The sequence below is a fragment of the Argopecten irradians genome, chromosome 10, assembly GCF_041381155.1.
Source record: "Argopecten irradians isolate NY chromosome 10, Ai_NY, whole genome shotgun sequence".
Taxonomy (NCBI): Eukaryota; Metazoa; Mollusca; class Bivalvia; order Pectinida; family Pectinidae; genus Argopecten; species Argopecten irradians.
This window is the reverse complement of record NC_091143.1, coordinates 23,977,640-23,999,317: the sequence shown is the minus strand read 5'-3', so window position 1 is coordinate 23,999,317 and position 21,678 is coordinate 23,977,640. Positions and strand designations below refer to the sequence as shown.

At 34.0% G+C, this 21,678-nt stretch overlaps 1 protein-coding gene across 2 annotated transcripts; it reads right to left on the bottom strand.

Moving 5' to 3' along the window:
- Positions 1-1,390: 1,390 nt before the first annotated feature.
- On the bottom strand, positions 1,391-19,717 carry LOC138333456 (E3 ubiquitin-protein ligase arih1l-like). Of its 2 annotated transcripts, none has more exons than XM_069281836.1 (14): positions 19,153-19,717; positions 17,282-17,349; positions 16,485-16,572; positions 15,169-15,246; positions 14,462-14,610; positions 13,816-13,882; positions 12,658-12,764; positions 12,326-12,440; positions 11,540-11,670; positions 10,297-10,354; positions 7,224-7,307; positions 6,755-6,928; positions 4,181-4,293; positions 1,391-3,705 (listed from the first exon to the last, which is right to left on the bottom strand). In XM_069281836.1, the coding sequence occupies exons 1-14, from the start codon at positions 19,372-19,374 to the stop codon at positions 3,618-3,620; spliced, it is 1,542 nt and encodes a 513-aa protein (XP_069137937.1). In that variant the 5' UTR covers positions 19,375-19,717; the 3' UTR covers positions 1,391-3,617. The 2 variants fall into 2 exon arrangements, with proteins under 2 accessions (XP_069137937.1, XP_069137938.1); XM_069281837.1 differs by having other exon boundaries at positions 15,169-15,243.
- Between the last annotated feature and the right edge of the window lie 1,961 nt (positions 19,718-21,678).

Genomic DNA, 21,678 nt, shown 5'->3' with positions numbered 1-21,678 from the left:
TTAAAACATATATATGAACAAGTGATACTGTGTTTCTACATAACGAGAATGTCACAAACATAAAACATGTGGGTACAGACATCATTTTTGTAGCTATGCGTACTATAGCATTAATGAAGAGACATGTGCACGTATAGGTTGATGTTAAACTTCTCCAGTACTTATAAAACATGAATAATAATGTCGATACATGTAAATTAACAAATAAAATTTGAAGGATATTCTGCAAAAAAAAAAGGGGGAAAAAGAGAATAAGGATTTGAATTAATAGTTATATTCGAATCAAGGACGTATATGAGAAGGATAAGTCACACTGGGTTTTGGGGAAATACAAGGCAGGAGCTTTTGTGTTTGGGCACTGACCGTGACGTTGGGCGATGACTGATTTTCCTTTGATATCTGCCAGCGCAGCCTTTGATGTAGCTTGCAGGTGCGTGGGTCCCCGTCTTACTTTCTGAAGCGAGCCGTCATTTCATGAGCTGTAGTAATTTTTTTTTAAGACATCCTCTAAATATTCCGTTCTTAAAGCAATAAACGCTGTGAAATTTAATAACCTTTACATTGGTGTTTCGTTTGACTCGATAAGACAAGTATTTGTTGAGAAAAATGGTTTTTGTTCCCAGTTCATGGGCGTCCTGCGTGGTGTTTAATATTATGTAAAGAGATAGTCACAAATCCTTCTCACTTATAAATCCTTGACTCAAATCTTCCCTTGCGTTTTACACTCACCATTTGGTACTAAAGCATTTGAGGTTATACAACAATCACTAAAGAAATTCATCTTAACCATCAGAACAGATATTCTGTTTATATATCTTTGTTCAGGATAGAAATCGCTCAACCTAGATTTTATGCCAAATTGATATTGAAAAGGTGAAGTAATAAATCCACTGATAGACTGATGGTCTTGCATGTGATGATGAACACATAATGTTTTGTCAAGATTTTGTAACCGAAAAAAAACCTGTGTATTCACAAAGAATGGTCATATCCAGACCGGGTTTAGGATGATCATTAAAACAATTCATCATAAATCAGTTTGAACAGAACATGGCCAGTTTTGTTTTCATCTGTAATTGGGCAAGAAGCCTAGAACAGGCCCAGATTTTTCGAAACAAACTTGAGTTACAACTGGACTAAGTCAATTTTTTACATACGTTACATTATATTTGAAGATATAACCAGGTATATCTTTTGACTAAAGCCTGAGCATTTGTTACGAAAAATCAGAGCCAGGCATATAGAACTTATGCAACTATAGACAGAAATGTTAGTAATTAACCTTTCTTTGGTTTTAACAGTTTTCTCACAGACACACAACTACTACACTTTAATCTGCATCACTCTCAACTCATGCTGAACTCTTTCAAACAAAACATCAAACAAAACATTTAGACAATAGGTGTTACTTTAATAATCATAATTAAGAAATTAACAAAAAATTATAATAAAATGTTACAGGGACTAGTGGACGATCAGGTGAGAGGCTTATTAGTTTGATGTCTGTTTGAAGATAAAATAATTTCAAATAAAATGAACGTAACAATATTTCATAAAACTTTAAAGAATTCTCATAGTTTTCTGCTCGGCCTATTTCAGGAAACGATGATAATGACTTCAGTAACAAACCTGGCTGTACCATTTTTACCAGTGTGCAGAACTTTAGGATATTCTTATGTAAATTGGTATGTACGATAGAGACCATGTCAATAGCATGGGGTTATACCAAGAATTATTCAAGTATTCCAAGACTATTCATATTTAGAAATGAAATTGGAGTCAGGGGAGAAATGAGCATCATACAATTTGAGATTTAAAACCGCAAAGAGTAAGAACTATTATTGGCAGACGCACAAAACACCTCTTTATACTTTACTGACCCAAATTACATTGTAAATTGTTTTCCCATCACCAAGGTTAGAAGCAAAGTCTGTTTAAAAGCCAAATTTCTTAAGCACCCATATATATATGTTGAAATTTTAATTTTTTTTAAAGCACAACTCTCTCCTTTCACTTTGAAAAGTAACATGATTTTCAGGTTTTTCCACACAGTTAAACAAAATAGCTTCCATAAATGCTATGTCACCATTTTTCATTTACTTTGTATCCACACACATAACATTGAATACCTTATTTACTTCAAGGTATATGGTATAATATTCCAAGGTTAATAGATTATTTCTCACCTTGAATTGGTGGCTTTTTTTTTACCAAACCTCACTATATATATTACTTATCCAACAACGTAACTAACTTACCTAAATATAATTCTATTAATAAAAGAAATTACAGACAACACAAAGGCAGAATAAATTATATAGCAATATATTCACAGCCATGAATGGTATTACAATACTCAATATGATATTGTTCTCCTCTGGCTTCACAGACAGGACACACATCCAGTGCTCTCCCATATAATTGATTGTGGATTTGTTTTTGTTTTTTTAAAAAGACGCATATCAATTAATCAAAACTTAAATTACCTTTACTGAAAACTGAAATTAGTACAAGTTTCCATAGTAGGTAGTTCTACATCTTCATATGATAATAACAAATAATCAAATTTTGTGTTCATTTCTAATAACAGCATAACAGTTTGTGAGAATACCAAATGTTTGTCTCACATAAAAGTCATATACGTATTGCTGGGACAAGTTTACATCAAACTCTTGGGTTAACTATATACTGCTCAGAAAGCATCACTTGACCTTTCGAAACTATAGTTTTAACCCAGGATTATGAGATCTACGGTTCCAAGATGGCTGGCAAACATTACAAAGACCTTCCATTTAAAATCAATGTTGTTATATAAGCACTTATCATGAGACAACACTCTCAAAACTACAATGAACACTAGTACACTGTTGAGCACCTAAAACATTTAAAATTGTTATAAATTAAATGAAAAAGGGAACAGATAAAAGTGTTCAACTGAAACAGATTTTTGTGTGTGGGGCAGCCATGCTTGTTAATACTCGGAAGTAATGCATTTTGTTTAATACCTTCAGCTTTGCATCTATAATATTGGATTCCTACATCATTTGACTCTACAACCCAAGTTTGACATAAACTCACCTCATGTGTATCTGTGTAGTATATAATAACTAAAAATAGGGTTTATAACTGAAAATAATATTTGATTTGATGCAGCATATGATGAATGATTATCAAATAAAAGATTCTATAAATAGTGTCCATACATGTTTAGGGAAACATCTTCCTTACATAGCACACTTTAAAAAAACACCATTCATCCATCTCATTTAGAACAAATCCCGACAGAATGTATATATATCTGTCTATAACAGTACGATATATCACATGTATCCTCTTTGATTCGGTCTGTTATCCACCGATTTAAACCTAACTTTCAGAATTCATCAGTCTGTATTTTACTGTTATATACACATATTCCTCATACGCATTCAGTTACAAACATTATCAATGGCGCGAGCATACATCACAGAGTCTGGGTACAGACGACTTCTCGACGTCTGAGTGCGTAACCAACAAAGACTTCTATATATTAAATCTTAACAAGTTTATATATCTGGTGTGTTTAGATCCAGTACTTCCCTCCTGACTTCTGTGGTAATGAATGACAATGTTGGAATTTAGAAGAAATCGTGATATTCCCATAGTTCCTTTTCGTAGCCTTCATGTACATGGTCTAACAGTACATTGCGTCGGCTTTCACAGTACCTAACAAAAGAAAATTTAGTTCCATATTAATATGTATCTGAGTGTTCATGTTACAGTTTTATAAACAATAAGGTTTTATTAGTAGTTTGTCATTACAGTTTAAATTTTTGTGACTTTACAGTTGAATTTTTCGTGACATTTAAGCATACTACAATTGTATTTATGATGTCAATGCTCCAATAAAGACTGCCCGTCTGAAGCCAAGTAAATACAATCAGACCTTGTCATATCAAAGTCAGAGGAACACAGGTAAAACTTTTGATTACAACACTTTCAAAATTAAATGCACTTTGATATATTTAATTTAGATGTATATATTTAGTGTTTTGTGGTAATCAACAGAATATTTTAAAGGAAACTGTGTCTTAAAATCAAACTGCATAAAATTCTATCCCTTTTAATAAACAATATTTGTTACAGGTAAACATAATACCATTGAAATTGACCAAGGCCATCAGAGATGATTTATATTTACCTGTATTTATCTTGTACTTTTTGTTTGATGTCATGCAGCATATCAGACGTTATGTCTCGTTCTAAATACTCTGAAAGTTGTTCAGTAGCGTTTTCTAGATCTTTCTGATTATCCTGAAATAAATAATAAAATACATAGTAAGATTAATACATCATTTAATTTCATATTGTGATATTTGACTATGTCTTCAATGAGAAAACCTCCACAACCATTACAATGACCTTATACAGATATAAGGTTTTCTTTTTGATTTTTTTCATCACTTGTTAACTATATAACTCAATCACAGAAATCTAAGAAACTATTTATGCCCAATAAACAATACAAAGACACCCATGACCACTTAGCCACACAAAAATGACACCTGGAAACTTAAGAAAAGACCCTTTTTTTTTTTTGATACACAAACTCTTTTCAGTGACATTTTAAGATGCTGTGCAGGACACATGAGAGAGTCAATATAACAGACACTGAATTGCTTTTAGTCACCATGCAAACTTGGAAAGGTCTATTACCATTTGTGTAGAATTTGTTCAGTTCACATTGCGTACATTTTCTTGTAATAACATTTTTAATGAATAATGCTTAGGATATTGCTCTGGAAATTAATAATATGACATTATTGGTTAAGGTTTCATTAATATTACATCCTACTGACAGCCAGGGTCATGTAAGGACGTGTCAGGTTTATTGGTCCTATGATGGCATTATCACTGAAGTCAGAACAGCCCTAGATCTTTCAACTGTATTCTCCAATCATGACTACTTGACAGGCATGCCATACCAATGATGTTATAACATGCAGTTGGCAGGTAAAATGTTGTAGATGCCAACTACAGTTTATAAGGTTGCACTGTAGAGTTTCAATGCAAATGTAAATAAGACGTCGTAATGGATAAATCGTAGATGTTTTGATGAATACCGTAAAAACTTGTGTAATTTGCACACTTTTTCTGTACAAAAATAAAATTTGAAGTTGGGGGTGCGCAAATTACATTGATAGAGTAGTTTTAAAAAATTTACGGGGAAAAAATCTGTCCATTCGAGGGGCTGGCGATCTATGAATGTTTAGGTGCCGCTCTGTGTATAGTAGCCATTTTATATAAATAAAAGGTATTAATGATTGTAAAAACAATGCCTCACTTATTATAGTGGATTATCTTTGGCTAATTAAAGTGTTAAGTTATGACCACAATGTCTTGTTTACATTTGCCCCGAGAATTTCAATGGCGACTGACTGAAAGCATGGCTTCTACTGACAGCAAAGAGATGTATACCCTGTACACCTCCTAGTGTAATGGGACAGCCACAATCAGTGACTTTGGCCGGGTCAATGTAGTTTACCTGTATTTTTTTAGGGTAGAGAGGCTATAGAGAGAGTCTGTAGAGAGTGTGTGTGTGTATACACAAACATGTTTACCCCGGCTGCAGGCCGTGCGCAAAAAGTCAAAACACACGTGGGATTTATAAGATGCCTAAACTGACCTATATTTAGGACTTTCAATAAGTGATTTGCAATTGCATTACTGCAGAATTAACAAGCTACAAGATTAGTGACATTTTCAACCGTTTTGGTGTATATGATTAGCCTTTAGCTTTGCACATGAAACTCTGTAGGGCCCGACTGCAGGCCGTGTGCAAAAAGTCAAAACACACGTGGGATTTATAAGATGCCTAAACTGACCTATATTTAGGACTTGCAATAAGTGATATGCAATTGCATTACTGCAGAATTAACAAGCTACAAGATTAGTGACATTTTCAACCGTTTTGGTGTATATGATTAGCCTTTAGCTTTGCACATGAAACTCTGTAGGGCCCGACTGCAGGCCGTGTGCAAAAAGTCAAAACACACGTGGGATTTATAAGATGCCTAAACTGACCTATATTTAGGACTTGCAATAAGTGGTTTGCAATTTTATTACTGCAGAATTAACAAGCTACAAGGTTAGTGACATATTCAATCGTATTGATAAATATAATTTGCCATCAGCTTGGATCTGGTACCGTACAGGTAGTGAGTTTACTCACAATGTGATTGTTGCAAGCTAATGTATCCGCTAGCCGATTGCTGTTGATTGTTAATGATCTCAAACACACTAATTACTTATTGTGACAATTGTTAAACAAATAGATTCTAATCTTTTTGAATATTCCTGATTACTATTCATGTGTGTAATCTCAAAAACATTGACATGTGCATGGAGTACGGCGAACCGGACCGCCGATGTTTTTGACATCTGCAAGATATTTTAGTTTCAGGTTACGGTGGCCAATAAAAGAAAACAAACACAATGTGGTTTTAATATGTTATTTCTTCTTAATATAACACTTCTTTGTGCAAGTTTTCAAGCATTTCTGGGGAATATTTAGCATTGAAATTGTCACCTTCATACATCGATTTTGGGACTCCCTGGACATCGTTTTCCCCCAAAAAAATTGATGCGCAAAATATATTGATAGTAGATTTTTTTCAGCATTTTCAGCCCTAAAAAGTACCTGCGCAAATTACACTGGTGCGCAAATTATACAAGTTTTTACGGTACGTTAAGCATCTGTAAGGTGTAAACTTACCTCAAATATAATGGACTGGTTGTTCTTCTTTAGGTAGAAGGCGAAGACGTAGGTAAACATGAGTGTCTGACGACACTGACATAGTACATCCACAGCTTTCTTCAGGAACTGTACCTCAATCCACGACATGTGCTGCTGCATCTCCTCCATCTTGAGCTTCACAGATGTATACAGCTAGAACACAAAAAACATGTACAGCTATTATAAAGATAGAGGTCCAGTAACGGTTAACTATGGCTAGAATACATGCAGAAACTAATGTTTTATACAGTGAAATGTAACCAAATACAAATTAACTTACTGTTTTCACAAAGATGTGAAAGTAAATCAGAAAAATGTTTCTATTCATACTTATTAAACTAACTTGAAAGAATCAGAAGCCTTTTATTATATTCATCCATTACGCACTTCATAGACTACTACATACTACTACTACAACTACTACATACTACTACTACAATGTACTTACCTTATTCTCAAACTTCAGACTTTGCATGTGATTCATGTATCTATTGCAGTAGAAAAGGTAGCGCTGTAGCTGCCCTCGTGATTTCTGTCAAAACAAATGTAACAAGTGTATTCTCAAATTCAAAGAAATAGGTTACATGTATACCAACATATCTGAGTTATAATGCGATCAACTGTATAAAAAATGAAATATCCAAATTCCTTCAAACATTGTTTACACCTGTCAATTCTGGTTTCAGGTACCCTAACCACACAGTATTTCCCGTGTTATTTTGAAGTACTGTAATCATACTTCCTTTGAGGACAAAAATTTTTGATAAAGATTGCTTTTAAGGTAGACCATCCCTTCTGGTTTCCTCTCAAGGATTTCATTCATTTTTTTGATATTTTTATTTTAGGTATACCTGATCAGAACAAGAGGCCCAAAGGGCCTTAACGGTCATCTGACTACCTTGACAATAGTAAAATTAATTATATATGGTGTCACTTTGTCAGGATCATGTCAGGATCGTTTTCAATATCTTTTAACAAATTTTATTTCAAACAAGAGGCCCAAGGGCCTTAACATATAGGAAATTAATTAGATATAGTGTCATGGTAGTCATCTTCGATTTGGGATCAACCACAGATGTAACAATACTTTGTCGAGACCATGTCAGGATCATTTCATGCAAGTTTCAGCCAAATCCCATTGGTAGAACTTGAGAAGAAGTTCAAAATGTGTTTTCAAGATGGCGGCTGTGGTGGCCATCTTGGATTTCGGATCGACCCGAAAAATAACAACACTTTGTCGGGACCATGTCAGGATCATTTCATGCAAGTTTCAGCCAAATTGCACCGGTAGAACTTGAGAAGAAGTTCAAAATGTGTTTTCAAGATGGCGGCTGTGGCGGCCATCTTGGATTTCGGATCAACCCGAAAAATAACATCACTTTGTCGGGACCATGTCAGGATAATTTCATGCAAGTTTCAGCCAAGTCGCACCAGTAGAACTTGAGAAGAAGTTCAAAATGTGTTTTCAAGATGGCGGATGTGACGGCCATCTTGGATTTCGGATCGACCCGAAAAATAACAACACTTTGTCGGGACCATGTCAGGATCATTTCATGCAAGTTTCAGCCAAATCCCACTGGTAGAACTTGAGAAGAAGTTCAAAATGTGTTTTCAAGATGGTCACTGTGGCGGCCATCTTGGATTTCGGATCGACCCGAAAAATAACAACACTTTGTCGGGACCATGTCAGGATCATTTCATGCAAGTTTCAGCCAAATCGCACCGGTAGAACTTGAGAAGAAGTTCAAAATGTGTTTTCAAGATGGCGGCTGTGGCGGCCATCTTGGATTTCGGATCAACCCGAAAAATAACAACACTTTGTCGGGACCATCTCAGGATCATTTCAGGTAAGTTTCAGCTCAATCCCACTGGTCAAACTTGAGAAGAAGTTCAAAATGTGAAAAGTTAACACACGGCGGACAGCGCACGGCGGACGGCGCACGACGACGGACGAAACATGATGACTATAGGTCATCCTGACCCTTCGGGTCAGATGACCTAAAAACCACATATAAATCATATGTCACCGGGTTAACTTTTCTTCCAGGGTTGCTTAAAGATATGTACTAATGACTTAATATTCCGGATTTTAAGGATTTTTAAATAAAAAATATTTCCTCCCTGTAACATCCCTTAACATATAAAGAATATGCCCGTAACATGTTCATACCTTCAGTAGATGATATAGAATTCATAACTATATCCAATAAGCTGGGTTTTCCACAATAAAACGAAATATCATTCTTTTAAAATTAAATCCGGACCCAATTTGAGTGACAAATTGCATCTAAATAGTCATGGTTTCTTTTTTTCTGAAAAAATGATCTCAAGAAAAATTGATTTTTTAGAATTTCCATGAAGATTGGCTTATTTGCAATAAGAAAAGCCAATTAAAAGTATACCTCACTGCTTTATATTTCAAAATATGACCGATTTGCTTCCTAATACCCCTTAAATTTTGGCCTGAAAATGTAGAAAAATTGGCGAATCCGTAGCACTTTTCAACATTTAATGTTATTCATTTACACTTGTTAGTTTTTTATATTTATTATATTATTGGAGCATACCAGATAACACAATAATTACATATCTTAATAATAACAAACCAGTTTGCAAGCTACATGTAGACTCTATATGTAGGCCTGACCTCAACCTTTCAAAAAGAGTCTAATTCAGCAGGAAATATATCAGCTTTTTCTGAGACAAATAATTTGCTCTGTGTGATACTGTATTAAAATGGACAATTTTCCGTTAAAGCATCTTTCAAATTATAAGTAAAGATTTTAGCCAAAAATAAAATGAAATTTCCAGCAATTTCATTTCCGCTTTTTGTTTGTCCTTTACTGGTCGAAAATTAGTATACCGGTATCTTAAGAAGAGTGATTATTGAAGCTCGAAACTCAAATGTTTCCGTTCAAAGCACCACTTACTTCCTTCGGCATCCATATACTGTGTAAATTTATTTCTATTCTGCAAAAAGATAGGTATATAATTATAATAATAACGGTCATTCATTTGTTACTACTGACGTGAAGTTTTTCATTTTGGGTTCCCGTAAATCCATGTGAATTCCATCTGATTGTTTAGCAACTATTATGATTCTTGGATTTTACTTCAAGCATGAATCTTCAAAATTATACTATATTTTCCAATTGTCACACCTTTGGATTGATACACATTCAAGTAAACACTCTAAAAGCTTAAAGTTCTAGACGAAATACTTGCTCGAATGCTGATTTCAGAAGCGAGTTGTAATAGATGGGTACAGAGAAATAAAATATGTTTGCTGGGATCCGGATAGCGACATTACAAACGTATGACGTCACAGAAGGGATGGTCTACATTAAAAAAAAGTTACCACAGTGATGAATTAAATTACCAAAATAATCATAATGAGCATAATAAAATTTTAGAGCAAACAAACAACATGAATTGACAACCAATAATCCATCATGTTGCTCTATTACTAGGATGCATGCAGGAACTTGGTCTGTTCCTTGTTGTGAGATGATTTTACATACCTCCTGGTTATCTCTAGCCTTCTTAGCTTCATCCTCGTCATATCTGTTACAGTTATACCTGTACAACAATTAACAATCATTATATATCTGTTACAGTTATACCTGTACAACAATTAACAATCATTATATATCTGTTACAGTTATACCTGTACAACAATTAACAATCATTATATTAGTGGTAGGACATCGGTTGGGTAGTTGGCCCTGCAGGTAGGGCGTAAGAATTGTACCTGCTGCCCCTATTGCATGATCTTAAAAGGCGACTAAATTTAGGATCTTATCTTTTCTCTTCTTCCTGACTTTATTTTTCCTAATGCCTCCCTTGGCACCGCCTTACTTTTGGCCTTGAGTTCAGCGTTCGCCCCTGTGAGGAAGGCTCTGGGTTCTGTCCCCTGGCCGAGAACTTTATCCGATTAATCGGTTACGGGAAACAAGAACCGATCATCGACATCGGAAGGCTCTAACAAGTCGTCAATCGATTATATCCGATGATCGACCCACCACTACATCATATATCTGTTACATTTATACTTGTACAATAATTAACAATCATTAGAAACAAATAAATGTAAAACTTTGGTTTGGTTTATTAGATCAACGTCCTATTAACAGCCAGGGTCATTTAAGGACGGCCTCCCATGTATCCGATGTGTAACAACAATTAGTAATTAAGGTAATATGTACGTATATAATAACTATCACATATCCTATTTTGATAATTATGATCATAACCTGTGCACATTTTCTCTAAAAAGGACTTAGTTAGACTTCAGTTACAAACTGAAATGACTTAATTGTTGACAAATTCAGTGGTTTTTTGTGTCCAGAAATTGAGGCCTGGCACATGTTCGTTCTTTCTTGTTTTCTCAGCTTTAATTTTCAACAATTAAAACAAAAGACCACAAAGCTCTTGACATGACAAGTAGTTTGGTTGGCCTTATAGTTCTGCTTCAGGAGGTCATTTTACCCAGAACAAGAGAAAAATGAAACCCAGGATAGATTTATACCAGGAGGATCTATGGGGTCCTCACAGCCCTAGACCCACCCAGAAGTCGGCCCTTAAGTTCTGGTTTAGGATTTTTAATACACAACAAAAGAATAATGAAACCATGACTTATATTTACCAGGAAGATCCATGAGGTTCCCATGGTCCTAGACCCACCCAGCAGAAGTCAGCCCTACAGTTCTGGCTCAGGAATTTTAATGCACAACAAGAGAATAATGAAACAATGAAAATATTTACCAGGAAGATCCATGAGGCTCCCATGGTCCTAGACACACCCAGCAGAAGTCAGCCCTACAGTTCTGGTTTTTACAAACCATGTGATTACAGCCGCCATCTTTCTCGATTGTCACATGGCACTTGGGACATTCCTGGAATAGTGAACAAAATACTGTAACTTTTCTTCAAATACAAAATCTATCTTAGGTGTGGTAATGTAATGTTTAATTGGGATAAAAACTTCTAAAATCTCTAAGAGAAATAAATAACTTCAAGCATCTGTTAAACAGGATGTTCCAGCTACTGTTTCAAAATGAAAATATTATAAATCCAGCACAATATTTGTAATCTTATAAATGGATACTCAAAAGAATTCTGTTCCGCGAGATGGTGTCCTTATTTAAAACATTCAAACACAATGATATTACAGACAGCATACGACGAATGGATATAAAAGGCCTATATATATTGTGTGTGTCAGACAGGACAAGAAAGGTGTGGTGTAAAATTTATATCCCACACGTTTGGGTGAAGGTGATAATCGTAGACCTTCTCGATAGAACTGGTCGTGGATCCAGGCAAATACAGAACCCTCATTAAGTTTTTATGTGTGAATTGTAAAGGAGTGAGTCCAACATGACGGTTCTTTTCAAAAAGTTCATGATTTCATTGGAAATTGTGCTCCTATTAAATCATCAGCTTTTTGAAAAGAACCGCTATGTTTGACTCACTCTTTTATAATATATATCCCACACTTCATGTCAGAGGCATGAAAACCACCTGTTAAATTCAGTTTATCTAGCTTACCTTAGTATTGGCTGCTATCCAGTTGGAAGTTTCACTGTCATCATCACATTTCTTTATCCACTTTCTCAGCCACACACACCTCACCGGGTCGTGCCAGTTTTCACCACAGGCAAAACTGAAATATTGTAGGAAATTTTTATTAAACATCATTCAACAAATTCACCGCCTATTATGTATGGTAAAAGAATCACCACAAACAAATAAAGGTTAAAATTGTTTAATTATTCCTATATAGGCTAGAGTCCAAACAAAAATTGTATTCATTATGGATAGCAAAAGATGAAATATTATTTTATATCTATACTTGATAATCAAGACACTAGTTTGCTTACCAGAATGTATGGCCACATGAACAGGTTACTGGTCTACAGTCAAAGTATCCAACCTTGACAGCGTGGCCGCAATCTGGGGCGGGACACCATCTTAGTAGTCTATTACACTGTCAAAATATTACAACACATTATCATAATACTATACTACAATCTTGGGCAGGGCATCATCTTAGATGTCTATTACACTGTTAAAATACTTAAAATCTATTTTATTTATAGAACATATGCATATACTTTAGTCTTTATCTCATTTCACTCCAAATTTAAGTTTCTTTTTACCAATGATAAATGCAGGAATTAATTAGCATTCAAAATCATTTTGCTATTCAAGATTAACATCATTACATTATGGACAATAACAGAGTAGTGATTCCATGCCATGTCCCAGTCCTTCTTTTTCGAATCACTGTGATCTATAACTTAATTTGAGATTTTGATAAGTTTATTATAACATATATCAAAGAAAGTCTGTCGTTACATGGTTCTACAACATCATTTTTTCACACTTATCCACTCGGGCAAGTGATTTTAAAATCCCCTTGTCCGACAACCAAATGTACTTGTCCAAACTTTAACCACTAACTTGCAGAAAAAGTTTATGTTTGCATAATGTCATATTACTATTAAAAGAAATTCAGTTTACTCTTAAAAACTGTGTCAGTTTTCTTTATTAATATGATTTGTACATTGATTATTTCACTTTGTATCCCTTCCGTGCTTCATTCTTTTTTTGGGCAGATACATCAGTATTTTTTTCCCCTTTTCCTTTAAAGCTGAAGCCATATTTTGTCAAATACAAAAAGTATATGTCATTTCAGTGCTTGCAATAGAGCGACCCTTACATACAAACGCAAGAGTGATCCAGATTTTCTTGATCAGAACACATCTAGCTTTCATCTAACCCATCAGTTACATATAACGGTAAATCATCTTAGTTCATTTGATCTCTTTAAAAGTCCAAACTTTAAAACTATTGATCTCTGTAAGACAGGTATTTTTAATCTTTTCTGGCATTTCTGAGAAAATAGTTTCATCTAAAAATTCACTTATCTGAGCAGGCAAGTGTGTATTATGATGTACTTATCCCATAGAGATTTGTAGTGGTATGGACAAGTTGAGCCCAGCACTAAATTCATTCTGCTAAAATTTTGTACTTACTTCTACAAAACTGTTTGTTATAAGATGTTGGTACTTCAATTTCACTTTTCTATCCTTGACTAGTTTCCTGAAATAAAAAACAGAAATGTTTAAACTAAGAGAAATTGACTTGTGATTTATACTGGCAGACAATCCATTATCTCTAATTACCCAATCTTGCCATCGCATGTGTATTTATAAGTTTGGTTACACACCAATTTTCACAAAAAAAGTAATCTTCTGATAGAAAATGCCACCATGCAGGTTTACACAAAATATTGCTTGAAAATTTGTCTGCAATTATACAAATACACATGCAATGACGGGATTGGTTACTTGGCGAGAATTGGTCACATATCAGTAGAGTTAGGTATTAGAATTTTGTTTGTAGAATGGATAATAACATGTTTAAAACATTTCATACCATGTCAGATTTATGAGTGATTTCTTTTAAACCATTCCACTAACTTGTAAATTTCAAAACATTTGAGCATCTATTTGATATTTTGCAATATATTAACATCTACTATTCTACTTCAGGGAGCAAGTGTTGTTTTTTAATTCTTATATCATATGTTGCTCCTATCTGAACAAATGTTGTAGCAATCAGCATCTACTCATAGGGACAGATATTTCTGTCAGGTAAAATGACAATGAAATAACTTACATGACCGTGGCATCATCTACATAAATATCACAACCAAATGCAGCACAGGATATGGTTTGTCCTTGACCCTCATCTATAATCTTTGATGTGAGGTAGTCAGTCCAGCACGGCACACAGAACTTGTGACCACATTCCAGCCCGGTCATTTCCTATAACAAATATACATCATTATAACCGTCTCGGAAAACTTTCATCATTTATTGATAATTTTTGACAGCTTTCCTAAATTGTAAGATTGCATTTGTTTCTTTATGAAATTATTCAAATGTGCTTCATAAATTTGTGGAATATATCGAGCATGCCTCAAAACTATACCAATCATCTAAACAGCGGTTCAATTCAATTTTTCATGGTTCTCTTCACACATATTGAAATATTAGTCATTTTAACAACAACAAAATATAGTGAAACATACAATATAATGTATTCAACCTGATAAGTGCAATGTCCCTATAAGAGCCCCTCCTCCTTTTTGAGGCCTCAGTTTCCCTTAAATTGACTTATATAAAGCCTAAAAATATGGAAACCGTGAAGATTTCTCTATTTGATTTCTTTTGTAAATTGATTAATGGCTTGCTTACTTTTTGCAATAATATTGTGATATAATGTCCTATTAAGCGACCCTTCATTTTCCATATTTTCAACCACCTTGGGCGCTTATTGGGTCAAATAAAGTAGTAAACATTAATAAGGATTTTAGTACCTACCATAGCAACTTTGTTAAAACAACAGATCTCACAGGTTACTTCCTGGCTAGCTGCAGCAGATGCTGATCTCGTCATCTTCTTTGTCAAAAGTAAACAAAACAATAGTCAATATTTCTTACAGTTAGAAAAAACAAACAATAGTTTAAAGTAAACAAAACAATGCTCAATATTTCTTAAAGATGCTCCACCAACGACGAATGGTATTTTTTCTTTATCAAAAGCAGGAGCAGATAAATTAGTATATATATTCAGTTACAAATTTTACTTACCTTACCACTATTGCAAAGTTTGAGCTTCTTATTCTAATTCAGGATAAAGATGTTCAAAATAATTCATTGCGTCCCGAAAAAAATTCCATTGCTTTTTACTCAATATGGAATTCAATACTGATTGTGCATGCACCAAAAGCAAAATAAAATAAATTTACATACATCAGGTATTGTTCAAATGATGAGTATCGTTTATATAAATGCTCTGTCAGTGGTGGAGACTCCAAGACCCACTATAGACTAATATTAGTGTGTCTCTGACTTACCAACATGCTAAACACCTATGAGAAAGTCTAAACTGTGTCGGGTGAAATATGTTTAGGGCATGCATTACACCTCTGGTTTTCGAATGCCCAAAGAGAATATGATTTAAAAACAAAGTTCACAGTAACTAGAAACTGACATCTATCCAATAGGGCCTGCTCCTAGCTATGATACACATCTGAAACCACTACCATGATATTCAGACTCAAAATGCCTTTTTATAGTCATTTCCAATGAAATCAGACAAAATCTTTCAATTCTCATCCCTTAGCAATGCCCATCTTGGATAAAGAATTTAACTCATAATGTCCATTTAGTATTTCTAGACTCCTTGAAAACAGTTACCATATTCTGCTACTAACTCCAGCTCAAGAACCTTTGTTTACAAATTTTTAATAAAATACTCAATGGACAAGGACAATATCTACTGAAATACTCAATGGACAAGGACAATATCTACTGAAATACTCAATGGCCAAGGACAATATCTACTGAAATACTCAATGGACAAGGACAATATCTACTGAAATACTCAATGGACAAGGACGATATCTACTGAAATACTCAATGGACAAGGACAATATCTACATTTTGACCTATATTAGGGATCACGATAGCCAGATTCTATTTTGTGGAAAAATTGTATCATTATGATATTGCAGATCTTCCTGTGTAATTCAAACAATAAGCTTATTGTTTTCTAGGGAATCTCTGGAACCAAATTAAAGACATATAAACAGGCTACTTTGGTATACATCTTTAGTCTCCAGACTGAAGTCTTACCTTAGCTGGTCTGCCTGCCACATCTTTCCTGTGTGGACTGACAACATGGGCCTCAGAAAAGAGCCTCTCTTGGTCACCATCATAATATCTACAACATATCATCACATACTTTATCCATGGTCGTCATCATTTGAAATATCTACAATATTTCTGGTCACCATCATAAATACCTACAAAGTATCATCATTATCATATATATTTCTAATCCCTGACTCTCATTGTTATCAATATTTAATACACTAGTATTCATACTACAAAATGTGATATTCTAGTTGACCATATGATAATTCAAGTACAATAACAACATATTATACACATGAACAACTTGTATGCAGACACTTTCAGTACAACTTATCTTTTTATTCAAAACTTGTTTAACATGCCTAATATTGTCCTTCTAAATATGCACAGTATGTTTATGATGCTCAGTGTCTAAAGAAAAATTGCAAACTGAATAATCTCTATAGTATGATTATTGCTTTGATCAACTGGCATGGTTTAATGCGATAGACTTATGTATCATATATTAGTGATAGGCTTAGCTTCTTTCATATATACATCAAGGAAAGAGTATTGGTATATATATATGTACCAGGCATATAGGGGTAGAAATATTGACAAAATAAAAGTTAAACCCCTTGTGTAAGTTTATGATCAGTTTTGTTAGTGTATCTCTTCCAAACATCATGAACAGGTGACCATGTGCAGTACTGCCCTAAAAAGTTTCTACCAACACAAAATACCTACCTGGATACCACGATCAATAAAATAATAAAATGAGATATTATATACGGTACCTTTCCATCAACTTTTCTTTGTCCCATTTGAAGTGATTCAACAATATCCTAGTTATAGTTGAAGGAATCTGAAAGTTAAAAGAAATATATAATCAGAAAATTATGATCAGAAAGTAATGCCACAAACAATAAATATGTTCTGAGAGAAATATGATCAGAGAGTTGCAGATAACTTGATTAAGAAATATCATCAAAACCAAAATTGAAAGAATAATTGCAAATTGCTTTTTGTCCTTGGCCCTCCATAGGGATTACTTTAATTTGTAAATGATATGTACATTTACAGTACAGGAAGTGTTGTATGAATTAAGGTGGTCTTCTACGGATCAGACTTTAATATAAATATAATTTCTATTTTTCCATTTTTTTATCAATCAAATTGCAATGACTTGATAGTCTTGTGGTGCAGGTCAAGTCCATTTAGTCAGCTGGTAGACAGGGTTTTTTATAGGGTGTAGACGGACCTATTTCCAATAGAAAAACAACACTGTTTTTCTGTATTTCCCAAACTCAGTTTTTTCCCAATTTTGTTGAAATTAAAAGTTAAAACCCGAAATGATGTCTTATACCTAAAACATCATAATCAGTAATTAATACTTAACATATTGCACAAAGATTATCTTTTCCCAAAATAGCTAGCAAAAACCCTGGACTGCTAGTAGAAACAGAACATAATTTTCTATTAATAGCTAGGATTATTTTATGACAAGAATTGAGGTAGTGAAGGTAAGCCATAGTGCCCAGAAAAAAAAACAAGACTATGGTCAGTACCTGGCAAGTTATGTGTTGTACCATATATACGGTTTCAAACTCTCGACCTTAAGATAGAGATTATGGTAATATATATGTCAGATTGACAGAACACCTTAACTTTTGGTGATTGAGATTGTTATCAAAATTAAATAATTATAAGCACAGGTGAGGATGTGGACTTGCAGATCTGTTGTTCATCAATAGCTCAATCTAATGTGAGAATTTCCTTCAAGTGTGAGAATCACCACACTATTTCAGACTGATAGGAATTTCAGTCAAGTGAATTGTCTTCATGTAGAAAGTAGACGCATAAAGTCGACATAACTCAGACTAGCTTTCAGCCTTGAATTTATAATGTGCATCTCAAATGTAACACATAATAATCTAGAATTTGTACTTTTCAAGAAGTTGTTTCAATATGAATTTTTACACGATCTGTCATGAGCATAATTTCTAATCTTTAATTTTAAGTGCTAAAGAAATATGTGCATGTTTCAAAACACCAGCACAATACTTTTAATATACACTATTTGCCAACAAAAACAAACAGTAACACATAATCATATTTGATATTTCTACCTGCAAATGCAGCAGAGATATTATTATATTATCTCACAAGTTGTAATCCTGAATTTTTTATCCTAAAATTTATTTATAATTTATTCATTCCTTTGGGAAAATTTACTGACATTATTTCGAGGTTCTGTGAGAAACCAAATTTAGAGGTTTTAAGTTAATTCCACCAAAGTACCATCAGAACAACGCATGAGTAACTCTGTCCATATACACAGGTAAACAAACTATTGTTGTTTACTGCATAAAGCAGTCCACACTAACTAGGCTAAATTTAGAATATGAATTTCCTAGTTCGCCCAAAGACCGTTGGCATTTTATTAACAAGTTATATAAATACAGCATCCCTAGAATTATCAAAAACAATGAAAACGTAGAACACTGTGTAACACACATGCTGTGTAAGACTATTTTCGTTCAAACCTGTCAGAGGACAAAACGGAGACATTGTATTGATGAATTTTTTGTTCTTAGAGGAAAAGGAGGACGAGTCTGCTAGGTACAAATATCTGTCGACGGAATCAAGAAATATCGCCCAAACAAACCTGAACAACTGCGTTTACTTCTTTTATACAATCGACCATAAACTGGACAATTTGATCCGCTGTAAAAATCTCGTATGGGAATTCTTCTGATTCGGACTTATCCTGCCCTGCTGTAGACGGTTCAGTTTCGAGTCCCATATCCACAAAATTATCATCGCCATCGCTTTCTTCTTCTTCCGACATGTCCTCTTCATACTCGAAATCATCATCGTCTAGATCCATGGTTACAATGTATAGTTTAAACCAATTATATAAACGTTATTTTCATTCTACTTTGGGTGGTTTGCAACGAAACAGACAGACTGCCTTTCTGGTCGTATTTACATCTGTGACGTCATCTTCGGAAATGAAGTGAACCCCAGGGCAACGATGAAATACGCTCTATCATGCAAGTGATGCTTAATTTCTAACTCACACACTAAGTGAATTGCGTGTTGCTTACTCAAGCTTTATATTATGTGATATAAAAGCTAAAAATAGACAAAAAATTCTTCTGGAGAGTTTTTACGGAGATGACATCATCTTCGTGGTTTGTTGTCTCCAAATTAGAGCATTCTGGGATACCTAATTGTCATTACACCTCTAGCAAAGGAGAGTTCTTTTTGTTGAACAAATTAAGAGTGCCCTCCCTTTAAATGCTCCACCACGATATTCATCATTTGAACAATAATTGGTGTTTAATAATCGTGTATATATATGTCTAATTAACAAAACAAAAAATGATATTAAAATAATTCATTTCGCCTTTGGTGCGTGCGCAATCAGTACTTCATTCTATATAGGATATAGTGACACGGATTTTTTTTCGGGATGCAATTAATTATTTTTCATATTTTTAACTTGAAGTAAAATAAGAAGCTCAAACTTTTCAATGGTGGTAATGGTGTAAAGTAAGTAATTTTTGTAACTGAAGAAAAATACTTAATCGTCTGCTCCTGTTTTTGATAGCGAAAAAAAATACAATTTGTCAACGGTGGAGCATCTTTGAATGTTTTCCTTATCATGTGCTTTGCGTTAAAACAATTGTAATGTAACTTTCAGTTTGTAATTAACTCTTTACTAGCTAATAACTTGAAAACACAGACAAATAACGAAAAACAGAATATGATTCCGGAGAATGAAAATGAAAGGCACGCTTCCTTTTCCCATACAGTAATGTTTTCATTTTTTAATGGAAGGTAAAACAAGATTGATAATTTTTTAGAGTCGCAAAAGTTATTATGTTAGCTTACCGTTAATACTACACTAACTATCTCCTTTAGAACAATTTAATTAGAAGGAATCAAATGTTAATTTTCATAACGCGGGTCGTTTTTTGTTTCCCGTCGTCGTCCTAAACACCACGCGTTAGTTAATAACGATCGCTACACCAGCGATAAAACAGCGAAATGATCTTGTATTTGTTTATTGTTATAACTACATCTTAGACCATCGATATATACAGTGTCATACAGAATGTTCATAAGTAAAATAAGATCATATAACATTTCAGACCAAATCATCAATTGGATATCAAGTTTTTTAGACGGGAGAAAACGGCAAGTAGACTAACAATAAATGGCACAAAATCTGAATTGAAAGATGTTACATCGTATCCCTCAAGGATCAGTCCTTGGACCATTATTATCTGTTTTATTCGTAAATGATCTACCAGACATTGAGAAATCTTATATGAATCTTTTTGCGGATGATACATTTTTTTAGAATAATTAAAAATGAAGAAGACAAAACTATATTATAGGATGATCCGAATACCATACGAAACTGGAGCGCAAAATGGTTATACTAAAGATGCACCAAGAGAAATGTAAATATATATCCATTGATCGAAACACAAAACAAAGAGATGGAACAGAAGCAGTATATCATCTACTGGGAAAGGAGTTACAACTCACAGAAAAGGAAAGAGATATTGGAGGAATCATTGACTCGGAATTAACTTTTGAAAACCACATAAGCGTAAAAGTAAACAAAGCAAATCAGGTTTGGGAGTTTTAAGAAGAACATTTCATTTCATGAACTATGAAACTTTTCTTCTATTATACATTTTACACAAATGCCTAGAAAGAACACATCTTGATTATGCAAGCTCTGTGTGGGAACCAATCAAAATAAAGGGGATAAAGACAAAATTGAATATGAACAGAGAAGAGCCACAAAAAGTCTATCAGGCATGAACGAACTCATTCTACGAACTCATTCTCGATACTCCAGGTGTTCCGATCACTTACGATCTCTACACCCCTGGACTATCTCATAGTGAGATGAGGTTTTAACGCCAACCAAATACAAGATTTCCTGCGAAATATATGTTAACACTGATGATCTATTTCGCTATTACTATAAAAGCGCGGTAATTAGGACGACGGTGGGAAACAAATTTAAGCTACAGTAGACGACCCACGTTATGAGATTAACACTTGATTTATTTTAATTAAATTCTTCAGAAGGTGATGATCAGTGTAGCAATAGAAGTAAAATAGTGTTTTTTTTACAAAAATAACAAAAGAAAAAGAAAAAGGTAAG